At 48.5% G+C, this 12,686-nt stretch overlaps 1 protein-coding gene across 2 annotated transcripts in view; it reads right to left on the bottom strand.

Annotated features, from left to right (window-relative positions):
• The window catches only part of Lims2 (LIM zinc finger domain containing 2), a 37,965-nt gene extending 28,416 nt beyond the window's left edge, over nucleotides 1–9,549 (bottom strand). The window contains exon 1 of one of the 2 annotated variants that reach the window (XM_069989494.1): nucleotides 9,470–9,549. Coding sequence is in view for 1 of the 2 variants with exons in the window: in XM_069989493.1 (XP_069845594.1) it covers nucleotides 1,235–1,245 (11 nt within the window). In the remaining variant the exon portion in view is untranslated. Of the gene's footprint in view, nucleotides 1–1,234; nucleotides 1,477–9,469 lie in introns of those variants that run through there. The other variant, XM_069989493.1, reaches the window with a different exon arrangement.
• Nucleotides 9,550–12,686: the final 3,137 nt, after the last annotated feature.

Genomic DNA, 12,686 nt, shown 5'->3' with positions numbered 1-12,686 from the left:
CACCACCGCATCCCTAGAGAGGATCTCACGCCGTTTTCTTTCCCCCTTTTATGATTCTGTGATCTCTTGGGTTTCTGGGATCTTCCTCCTCGGGAGATGAGCAGCATTACTTTGACAAGAATGACATCTGTCATCGTTGTGTGGTTTGATGACCAGCATTTCCCCTTGGCCCCAGCTCCAACCGCTCCTGCCTGGCCTTCTCCTAGGCTGGTGGGGTGAGCAGAAAGGTCACCCTCCCTCTTTGCTGAGGACGCAGTTGAGTTGCCTTCATTAGGACAGTTCTAGAAGTGATTGCTCACAGCCCCACCACAACCCTCTCTGTAGCTTTCTTGTCCTCAAACCCTAGCCGAAAGGAACCAGACAGCTGGCAGGGAGCCTTGTGTGGAGTGTGAGAGTAGACAGGACGCCCTCCCCTGACAGGCCTGGTCCATCTCTCCAGGGAGACCGGTTAGGGCCAAGCTGGGAGATAGAAGCAGAAAGGGCCACAGCTTCAGGGGAGATGGAGGCGGTGGCCATGTGGACGGGGAACTGCTCTGTGCTTCTGTGGGCTTGAGGCCACCGGCCTGCACTCCAGAACCTTCCCCAGCTCCAGGGCCTTTTCCCAGCAAGGACTGCAAGCCCCAGGCTCTTGTCTTCCGCCCTGGAGCCCAATTCAAGGCCTAGTGAAAAACAAACTCGCCAGAGTGACTAAAAGGGGCCTTGGTCCCCAGAGAGCGCCCCCCCCCCACCAGCTGTGAGTCACGTGCTCAAGCCCAGCAAGGTTCCCGAAAGCTCGCTGACAGACGCATGACCAGCCCCCCCAGGTTACCCCTGTGAACCGGTGCCAGGCGCCCGGAGCCCCTGTCAGGCCCACGTCCCGCCCCTCCCTGGCCCCCGGACCTCCTGTCCTCCCTGCGTCCTGTTTGCCCTCAGCTCACACAGGAGGGGGAGAAGAGCACAGAGGGTCGTGGAGGGTGGCGCGGGCCCACGGCCAGGTGTCAGTGCTGGGTCGCTTGACTGGCGTGGGCCTTGGGCACGTGCCTGTCACGCCGGGAGTCTGGAGGGGTGCGCGGGCCTCCACCTGTTGCTGACGCCGGCGGGGAAACTCCCCGCGCCCCAGGTCCCCCGCGCCGACGCGGACCCCACGCGCGCCCCGCCCCGCCCGGAGGCCGCGCAGCCAGCGCCGGGCCGAGCAGGGGTCCCGGCGTCCGGCCCTGCCCCCCCGCGCCCCGCGCCCCGCGCGTGGGGCTGTTACCTTCCCGTCATGGTGGCGCGAGCCCGGGCGCAGGCTCCTCCGCGCTCGGCCCGTCGCCGCCGCCTGGGCTGCCACCCAGAAAAGGCGAGGGCGGCTCCGCCCGCCGCGGGCTGCGGGGCGGAAGGGGCCCCGCGTGGGGTGTCGGTGGAGAGGGGGCGCTGGGGACGGAGGGGGTGACCACCGCTGCCCCGTCAGCGCCCGCCCTGGGGACACCGGCGAGCCCAGGGGCGGGCGCGGGTCGCGTCCTCACCCTCCCGGATTCCGGGCATAGTTTTCCTTTTAAAGGGAATGAAATTGTAATACACAGGAGCCGGGGCCTCCGCCCCGCCCGGCTCCTACTGGCACGCCATCGGGGTCGCGGCAGGTGACACGAAGACCACCTCCCCGGGTCCCGCTGCACCCCCGCAGGACAGGGCACTGCTTCTAGCTCCGGAGGGACACCGCTGAGCATCGCCGCTGCGCCTCTGCGGCGCTGGGGACCCGGGTCGGAGCAGTTCCGCCCCGCGGGAGGCCGACGTGTGGAGGTAGCCTCCTCGGAGAGAGCCGCTTTCTGCGCACTGTGAAGGCGCGTTGGTGTGTGGCCAGCCCCTACCGCAGCAATGACCTGACCCAATGGAGAGGCAGGGCCTCCTGTACGGATAACACTCGGGACCACTGACGATAAGAGGCATTTAAGGCCTTCTACGGATTCAAGACCGTTTGGGGAATCTATTCTGAATTAAAATACATTAATAATTAACAAAACACCCTCATCTGCCTTCAAGCACCCCACGCTCCCGCTGAGCAGCGGAGCATGCGCCTCACTGGCAGCACTTGTGTGTCCCTGTGTGAGGTCAGGCCTGGCAGCCTGATATGGAATTCATATCACCTTTACTCTTGGCAACCCATGAACACTATCTAGAAATGACTGAGCACAGCAGCAACCCACAAATAAACTGTCAGTGGGATTCAGAACACTGGGGTAACCGTTAGGAGTAAATATGCAGTCCATCTGCAGATATATGCTGGGGAAAGGCACCTGTCCCCCAGTAGCTGATGTCTTGAAATGCATGCCATTTTCAGTTGTTTCTTTTGGCAAGTGCCTTGGCCAATTCTGTTGAACTATAATTTGATGGTTCGTTAAACACAGAATATGGGAGATTTCTCCATTCACTCAAGTGTATAGGGAGAAACTCATTCCATGATTGCCAGCCAAGGACAGACCTGAGGAGGTTGTCCAACAGAAACCCATTACTGGGTGGCCTCAGAAATCAAATATTGAGAGCTAGGAGCCAAAGAGGATGAGGACTGGAAGGTCGATCACCAGAGGTCCCCGCTGCCCCCTCCAAGACCCCCTTCCTGCCCAGAAGCCTCCCTTCCTTTGATTTCAGGGCACACATGGACCTGGCCGTGGTCAAATTGCTATTTACTCACTCAGCCTGCACACTCCACCCTGGAGCTGCGGCAGCCTTGGAGCCGGGTGGCAGCTGCAAATGCAGAGTCTCCAACATGCCACCAAGCAGCCACCCACAATGCACCAGGGGGCTGGACTTGCTGCAAAGAGTGGTAGTTTCCCAGCAGATAGGTGGTCATCCATCCATTCACCAACTCATTCAGCTGCTCACTCAGCAGTCCTTATGTCACATGGGATTGAGAGGAAAGGCAGACGCAGGAAGATGTGGACCAGACTCCCAAGGAGTCAGAAAGAGGGCACTGTGTCTGGAAAACAGGTAAGAGTGAGCGGGGGAAACAAGACAAGACCTATAAGGACCAGGACCATACCCACTTGGATTCCACGCTTACCCACTGCAGGGTGGAAGAGGTCTAAGAAAGACAGTCATAGCACTCAGGCATATGGTCCATTAATATAAAAAAAAATACTTGTCCATGGTAGAAAACCATCAGAACAGTGGCCACTCGAGGTGGGGTGAGGGACAGGAATTGACTAGGGAGGTGAATTCAGGGAATTTCCTGTGATGTTTATGTCTTAAAGGGGCATGGACCACAAAAATGTGGACATGTTTATCCAAACTCATGAAATGTATGATTAAGATGTGGCTATTTCTTCCTTAAAAGAAAGAAAGCAAAATAATTTTAAGCTCTGGTCAATGGTGTGCACAGTGGTGAATTTAGGTGGAATGGTACTGGTGGTGTTCACAGCTCTCTTTGAAATGCATGAAATGAAATTCTGTGAAGGATGTAGTCACCAAACTCAAGAGCCAGCCTGTGAAAGGGGAGGAAGCTTGGCCAGTTATACAGCCAAAAAGGAACTAATAACCATATTATACAGAGAGCTTACAGAACTAAATCACTAAAGAATCAAGGACCCAATTAACAAATCAGCTACAGAGCTAAACAGAAGAAATGTCCAGCATCAGTTGCCATAAAGGAAAAGCAAACCAAAGCAACATTGAGATTCCATCTCACCCCAGTCAGAATGGCCATCTTCAAGTGGGTCTGGGAATGTGGCTTAGTGGCATAGTACTTGCCTAGCATGCATGAAACCCTGGGTTTGAGTCCTCAGTACACAGAAAAAGCCAGAAGTGGTGCTATGGCTCAAGTGATAGAGCAAAAGAGGCTCAGTGACAGTGTCCAGGCCCAAGTTCAAGCCCCAGGACTGGCAAAAAAAAAAAAAAAAAATAGGAACAACAAGAAGACTGACAGACAAGATTCATGGTATACATGAATAGCCATGTTAAATTGTAAGCTTTTTATGTAACTATTTGAAATAATAAATGTAAAAAAGAATATGAACACAGCAAAAGCTGCTGAGGCTGTGGAGAAATGAACTCTAATACACTGTTGGAGGAAATATAAGCTAGTGCAACCACTATGGAGTTAGTATGGAGATTTGTCAAAATATTGAAAATAGATCTTTATGATTCAGCAATTCTACTCTTAGGCATTTATCTGAAAGACTGCCAGTCTTTATAATTAAAGGCACCTGCACACCCATTTGAGCACTATTCACAAAAGCCAAGTTATATAAACATCACAGATACCAATAAAGAAAGAAATGAATATAAATGTGCCAGAAACCAATGAAAAAGAAATATATCTATATGTGAAAGTGTGATAGATATATATACATATGTATGTATGCATATCATATGTACAGATATTTGTATACATACAATGAAATGTATCATCCATCAGGAAGAATGAAATTATGTCATTTTCAGAGAAATGAATGGATCTGGCAAAATTATGTTAAGCGGAAGTCAGCCTCAGAGAGATAAAGAGGATGTGTTTTCTCTCACATGTAGATGTTAGATCTAAAATATAAACATATATATAAGCATATACAGGGCCATATGCATGTATATGCACTCAATCTAGCAAAACTACAATATATACAAGGGTGAGACCCCATGGTGAAATCCCTTTGAACAATTAATAAACAGTTTGACAAAATGAAAATCAAGATGCTGAAACATGTCCTGACTGTGGGGCTTGTTCATGGGAGGGGCAGACAAAAAGAAAGATGAATGGTGGGTGAATACAGTCATAATACCCAATATATCTACCTGAAATAGGAAAAGAGAAACTGGACAAGACTGGTGGGGAAAGTGTAAGTAAGAGAAGGAAAACAGAGGAAGAGATGACTCTGATTAAGATGCACACAGCTGGGCGCCAGTGGCTCATATCTGTAATCTTAGCTACTCAGGAAGCTGAAATCTGAGGATCTCGGTTCAAAGCTAGCTCGGGGAAAGAAAGTCAGGAAACAGGAAGTGGCTCAGGCGCTAGAGCATTAACCTTGAGCTGAAGAGCTGAGGGACAGCACCCAGGCCCAGAGATCAAGCCCCATGACCAAAAAAAAAAAAAAAAGATGTATATACACACAAATGAACATGTAAATTGAAAAACCATTGTAAAGCTATTTATTTGAAGATAATAATAATAAAAATGTTAGGATCCATCCCTGCCATCCCAGGGGACTACACAGAGGCAGGCAGGCACAGGAGAAAGATTATCATAAGGCTTAATAGAGGGGCCATATCTCCCCTAGGAGAGGGAGCAATATGGCATCTGCCCCTATTCAGGTGGTTGCTCTGGGGTCAGTGGGTCAGGTACTCTGCGTGCACAGATAGGTATGGGTGGAGAATGGGAATGGCCAGCTATAATCTGGGAACTCTAAGGCAGTGAGGAGCCAGGTCTGGGTGGATCTGAGGACTGGAGATGGGAAGAATGTTAACAAAAAATATATGTTAAAATGGGTAGATGAGTAGTAAAGACAGAGATAAAATATTAATATAAAATTAATTGACTTTATTATTAAAAAGTAAATATCTATTATTAAAAATTAAATATTAATCAACTTAATATTAGTGAGAAACACATAGCAACATGTGAAGGAGCAGAGTAGATGCAGGGGTGGCCTGACAAAGGTCAGCTATGCACATCAGGAAGAGCTAGGCGGAGCCCCAGGAGTAGAAGATTGATAAGAAGGATCAGATGCAGGCTCTATTTGTATCCCACAGAAATTCCTGAGGAGTTGGAGATGGAAGTATCCTGTGTGGGCGGGGTGGGTGTGGGGCGTGACAGGTGCAAGCCTGACAAGTGCAACTTGGGTGGGGTGATGGTGGGAGCGTGGTGAGTGCAAGGGTGGGTGGGTGGGGGTGATGTTGTATGTAGGCATTGCAGCAGGAAGCCTGCTGCACTTACCAGAGAGGACAGTGGGCAGCAGGGGTGCAGGGCGGGCAGAGAGGGCATGAATCTGGAGCTCAGAGGAGAGGGCTGGTGTCTGACGTGGATGTGGAAGGTTTGGTGTGGTGAGAGGCCTCCATGGGGTCCCTAGGATACTGAGCCAGCCAAGACCCTTCCAAGGGCTTTGTTCCTTGGGGAGGTGAGGTGTGTGTCTGGGGAAGCAGAATTGGGCTAAGCAGGGCAGGGGGTAAGGAGGGATGTGGGGATTGGGAGGAGTTACAGCAGCCAGGGAAAGGGTTCCAAGAAGAATTGCTGTTCCCTTGCCCAGAGAACAGGTGAATTGGTGTTTGGCATCAGGGGTAGGCCCATGGAGTGAGAGCCCTACACCTAGTTATCTGACAAAGGGAAGCAGCCTGTTTACTGGTAACCTATGTAGCTGCTTCTCCCTGAAGAGGGTCACAGGCTCTCAGTCAAGGGTTGGAAACAGGCAGCAGGAAGCATTACCATGGCTCTAAAGGGAAACAAAGAAATGGGCAGTTGTTCAGGACAGGAATAGGGAAAGTCCATCACCCAGAGAGAAAGTCTCCAAGCACACACATGCTGTGACTCCAAGAGGATAAATGGGTTCTGACATGGCTAAGGTTGAGACCCAAAGTGAGGAACACAAAGTGGCATAAGGGCTGGCCAACAAGATGTGGAAGTACAGTAGCTCCAGGTGTTAAGAGCTCCCTGCCTTTGGGGCTGAAGGGAGGTGAGCACCCCCTAGGAGCCCAGGATGGATGCCCTACCACCTCCACCTCCTCCTCCTCCTCCTCCTCCTCCTCCTCCCCTCCCTCCTCCTCCTCCTCCTCCTCCTCCTCCTCCTCCTCCTCCTCCTCCTCCTCCTCCTCCTCCTCCTCCTGCTGCTGCTGCTGCCCCACAGGGCATGGGAATGGAGAATGAGTTGCTGCCCTTCTGAGATCAGGGCCAAGTCTAGGGGGGAAAGCCAGGTGCCCTCCCAAGCTGCAGAGACATCCCCATGAATTCGCCCTGACAGCTCTTCTCACTACACTGTCCTCTGTGAATCTGGCCCAGGTGTTTCTACTGGAGATCAAAGGGGTGAAACCCTAAGGTTGGCTGAGCATGAGTCCATAAGTTAGTCAGACAGCTACTCTGGGGCTAAGGTTCATTTAGGATTAGACCGTGCAAATGCAGGGAAGAGCAGGGAAGCTCAGATCTTTGGCCTTCCCAGCCACAACAGTTCCCTGGCCAGGCTCCTGGGATAAGACAAACAGGTACATTAATCTCTGATGGCAAGTAAGGACACCTTCTGTGTTGAAGTCCTTTGAAAAGGGAATGTGCCTTCAGAACCAGTGTTAGACACACCACATCGCCAGCTTGGGGGTGTGGGGGGGAGGCAGAGCTTTACTTCTCTCTGGACCACCAATAGCTCAGAGAGAAGTTGCTAGAATGGCAGCAACTAATCCTGTCAAGACACTGAACATAAACAAGACTAAAAACAAAATCACACAATCATTTGAACAGATGTAGAAATGGCCTTTGACAAAACTCAATATCCCTTTATTAAAAATGCTCTGAAGATGTTAAGAATAGAAAAGATGTGGGGCTGGGAAGGTGGCTCAGTGGTAGAGTGCTTGCCTTGCATGCATGAGGCCCTGGGTTCGATTCCTCAGCACCACATAAACAAAAAGAAAAAAGCCGGAAGTGGCGCTGTGGCTCAAGTGGTAGAGCGCTAGCCTTGAGCTGAAGAGCTGAGGGACAGCGCCCAGGCCCAGAGTTCAGGCCCCACGACCGGACCCCCCAAAAAAAAAAAGTTAAAAAAAGAATAGAAAAGATGTGCTTGAACTTAAAAAAAAAACTATTTATGAGAAACCTATAGCCAACAATATATTAAACAGAAAACTGAAATCATTTCCACTGAAGTCAGCAATGAGACAAGGATGTCCACTCTCACCCTTCTTTTTTTTTTTTTTGTCAGTCGTGAGGCCTGAACTCTGGGCCTGGGCGCTGTCCCTCAATTCTCAGCTCAAGGCTAGCACTCTACAACTTGAGCCATAGCACCACTTCTGGCCTTTTCTGCTTATGTGGTGCTGAAGAATCAAAGCAAGCACTTAAAGCAAACATTCAAAGCAAGCACTCTACCACTGAGCCACCTGCCCAGTCCCTCTTATTCATTCTAATTCCCAGCCAGAACAATAAGGCAGGAGACAGAAACCGAAGGAATTCAAATAGTGAAAGAAGAAATTAAATTATCTGTTTGCTGATAATATGATCCTGTACTTAACAGACTCCACCCAAAAGCATTAGAACTGATGAATACCTGTAGAAAGTAGCAGGATACAAACAATACTCAAAAATTGGTAGCTGTTCTATATACACAATGAACAGGCTCCAAAGCAATTAAGAAAACAATTCCATTCACAATAGCCCCCAAAACAATCAAATACTTAGGTATTAAGTTAACCAAGGAAGTAAAAGACCCCTACAATAAAAACTACAAATACTGAAAAAAGAAATGAAGACATCAGAAAATGGAGAGACTTATGTTAATGGATTGGTAGCACTAATATTGTGAAAATATACTGCCCAAACCACTTACAGACTCAATACAATACTTATCAAAAATCATTAACCAATAACTTTCCTCACAAAATTAAGGAAATACATTTGGAGGCTTAAAAGGCCTAGAATAGCAAAAGTAACTCTAAATGAAAGAACTCCTCTGGAGCTATCACAATACCAGACTTCAAATTATACTAGAGCCATAGTAACAAAGACAGTTTGGTACTGGCATAAAACCAGACCTGAAGAAGACCAATGGAACTACAAGAAGAACCACAAAGAAAACCATGTATCTACCATCAACTAACTGTTGACACTTATTAAACTAAGATAGATAGATACATAGATACATAGATACATAGATAGATAGACAGACACATAGATAGATAGATAGATAGATAGATAGATAGATAGATAGATAGATAGATAGATAGATAGATACATAGATACATAGATACATAGATACATAGATACATAGATACATAGATAGATAGACAGACACAGAACATGAATCTAACTAAGGGACTACTTAGGAGGCGATGAGGGAGGAGGAAGAAAAAATGGAAAATAGAAAGTAAAGAATTTTGAAATATCTGTTGAGAGGGGATGAGTGCTATCAAAATAGGTAGCATGCAACTGAGGAAGCTGAACATGGAAACCTTTTGGAATCATTTGGGGAAGAGCTTGTGATAAGCTTTGGATTCAATCTCCGGTTTAAAAAAAAAAAAAAAAAAGCGCCTCTCTGTGCGGCCAGCTGCACGTCGCCTCTTCTCATCACAAGGAGCAGCCAACGACCTTTGCGTCTGAGTTTGTCCGGCCTCTGTCTAACTGCAGAGCGCCCTGCCCCGTTCCTCTGCAGCGCACGCTACCCAGGCCGGCTTCCCGCGGGAGGTCCAGCACTGACAGGTGCCCATGGCGCGGACCGGGCAGAGTCTGCCGCACGGTTGGTGCCCGACGCGGTCCCTTACCCGCGAGGCAGTAGTGCCTGGCATCAAGAACGGCTGGAGGGGATATGGCCCGGACCCACACCCATCACAGCTCCCCTACCTTGGTGACCTTGGTCCACCGCCTCGGCCGCTTCCTCCCCTGCCAGCTGCCCGCCAGCCGCCGGGGACAGCAGCGCAGCTGGCCTGGCACAGTGCGCACAGAACCGGGCGTTTGTGGGTCTGTCCGGTCCCTGCGCTGTCACCGAGCCTGGCCAGATGTCCAGAGAGTGAGGGCGGCCGGAGCACCTGAGGGTCAGGCAGGGACAGGGGAAGCCTGGGAAGGAAAGGCCACCTCCCTGGAGAGCCGAGCAACAGAACAACAGCAATGACAGCCACCCGTGAACTCACAGCCAGCAGGAAAGACCAGCTGCCGCATGGACATTTCCTGCAGCCCCCGGCCTCCGCAGCCCTCAGAAACCGGGTGTCCACCACCGAGATGGACAGAGCAGAAACCCACAATACCCAGGAATAGAAATCCTGCAGCAACCAGCCCAGGAGCCCAGGACATCCCTCTGCCAAACACTGTGTTCCCTGGAAGGTGGAAATTCTGAGAGATTACCTTGCTCAATAATGTAGTAATGTAATTTCTTAATTATTCATGTAATACTGTGATTATGGTATTTAATAAAGTATTTTATAGTCTTCTCACATAAAGCTTTGAGTGCATTAGAAGATGAAAGAGGAAGTTTAAAGATGAAAAATTGCCTCACATTTCACCACTAAATGCAAGTACCAACCAACCACCCAACACCCTGGCTTCAGTCCTTTCTATACAACCTTACTTTTTCCTAGATCCTGATCACTTTGTTTGCAATCTTATTGTTTCTTCAGGGCACTGGAAGTGGCTTGCCACCTTCTTTGTACCAGTCAGGCTGCCCTGACCTTGTGCCTTCTCAAGCACCATTAACTAACACGGTACTGTCAAACACAGTGCCTTGTGCTCTTTGAAGACACACCCCACATCATCAGTAATATGTACATAGTCTGTATAACCAGCTTTTACAGGCTGAAGTCCTGCAATTAAAATGTACACCAGGGCTAGCTGGATACACAGTAGGCACATAGCTATTGAGATGCAAGCTGACATCACATTGCCCCTCTGTGTGTTATAAATGCACTCTCCACCAGAATGTAAACTTGCCAAGAACAGATTCCATCTCTTCTTTCACATTTGTTAAAGACATATTGTTTTAAACATTCTTTGTTGTTGTTGTTGTTGTTTTAATTGTTATTGTAAAGGTGATATACAGAGGGGTTACAGTTACCTAAGTCAGGTAGTGAATACATTTTGTTTTAAAGTTTTAAACATTCTTGATAAATTTTATACACCTGTGACAAACTGTGTAAATGTACAGTGTATATCAGACTTGTTCCTCAGAGACACAAATAGCATTTTACTCAACTCTCCTATGTCAGATCTAACTTTGTATAAATAAAAACCAGTTTAAACCTCAGGAATTTAGAGTCTGGCAATCTGGAATGTATTCTTTTAAAATGGCATCTGGGCTGGGCTCTAGTTGCTCACGCCCGTTATCCTAGCTACTCAGGAGAACTGAGATCTAAGGATCACAATTTAAAACCAGTGTTTCCCAACCAGGAAACACTGTGAGACTCTTATCTCCAATAAACTACTGAGATAAAGCTGGAAGTGGTGTTGTGGCTCAAATGGTAGAGCGCTAGCCTGGAGCAAAAGAAGCTCAAGGTCAGTACCCTAGCCTAGAGTTCAAGCCCCAGGACTGGCAAAGAAAAGGGGGGGGGGGAGGATATGGCATTTTTCTGCCTGACATTTTGATTTGTATCTTGTGGTTGGAATGTTCTTTTTAATTATGAGAGCCTATTCTTATAGAAATAGTTTCATTACCAGCTCTTGCAATAAACCTTTTAAATAAAGCCCCTAAAGAAGATAAATAAAACCAAGATCTGCTTGGAAATCCATTTAATGCTCAAATTCACTTTTCATATTCCAAACTCATACCTATACACACCTTGAGATTTTTCTCAGGTTGTCTCGTGACTCCAAAAACCAATCACTTGGACCAGCTCTAATGTTCCACTAAATACACAGGTGCAAAGGGCTGAGAAGCTACAAGAAGGCAAGCGCCTCCAGTAGGCCACAAAAGGAACTACAACTCCATCTGCATTTCTGAGTGTCCAGAGAATCATGTATGCTACCCAAGGGCAGAGGCAAAGCAGAGATCCCCTCTTCTGCCTGGTGACACTAAGGTGTCCAGTGTGAAGACTGAGTGTTCTGCTGGACAAGGAACGGGTGTGGGCACCTAGAGAGACAGGGGGACAGGCCTGAATCTAATGGTTGCTCTGAAAGTTAAAAGTTCATTCCACTGGGAGCTGGTGGCTCCTGCCTATAATCCTAGCTACTCAGGAGGCTGAGATCTGAGGACCACAGTTCAAAGCCAGCGTGAGCAGGAAAGTCCATGAGACTCTTCTTTCCAGTTAATCACAGAAAAATGTAGAAATGGCACTGTGGCTCAACTAGCAGAGTGCTAGCCTTGAACAAAAGGAGCTCAGGAACAGCATCCAGGCCAAGAATTCAAACCCCAGGATTGGGAGAAAAAATGACATACCACTAGCAGCAGCATGTCATCAAGGGCTGAAGGAGCCACAGAGCCAGTGGTACGGCTACCATGCTTCCTGGCTGACTTCTATAACCTGCAGCCCAGCCTCACTTCTCTGTGCAATTGTCTCCTTGTCTGCAAACAAGGCTTACAGGGGCTAAAAACAATCATTCCCTTCTCAGCAGGGTGCTGTGAGGAGTAAAGACTCAGACATAGAAGTTTTTCTCAAACTTTTGGATCTCAAGATTCCTGCATTTGGGGCTGGGAAGGTGGCTCAGTGGTAGAGTGCTTGCCTTGTATGCGTGAGGCCCTGGGTTTGATTCCTCAGCACCACATAAGCAGGAAAAAAAGCCGGAAGTGGTGCTGTGGCTCAAGTGGTAGAGCGCTAGTCTTGAGCTGAAGAGCTGAGGGACAGCACCCAGGCCCAGAGTTCAGGCCCATGACCAGACCCAAAAAAAAAAAAAAGATTCCTGCATGTGTGTGTGTGTGTGTGTGTGTGTGTGTGTGTGTGTGTGTGTGTGTGTGTGTGTGTGTCTGTGTCTGTGTGTCTGTGTGTCTGTGTGTGCATTCTTTCTTTTCCTCCTTTTCTTTTTTTTCCAGTACTGCAGTTTGTTGTTGTTGTTGCTTGTGCTAGTACTGAGGCTTGAACTCAAGGCCTCTCACTCTTGCTAGGCATTTTCATTCCAAGCTGGCCCTCTCCCACTT

Source organism: Dipodomys merriami, unplaced genomic scaffold (genome assembly GCF_024711535.1).
Source record: "Dipodomys merriami isolate MVZ:Mamm:240054 unplaced genomic scaffold, mDipMer1.0.p SCAF_38, whole genome shotgun sequence".
NCBI lineage: Eukaryota > Metazoa > Chordata > Mammalia > Rodentia > Heteromyidae > Dipodomys > Dipodomys merriami.
Note: the sequence above shows the minus strand (reverse complement) of the source record. Positions and strands in the feature narration are given on the sequence as shown.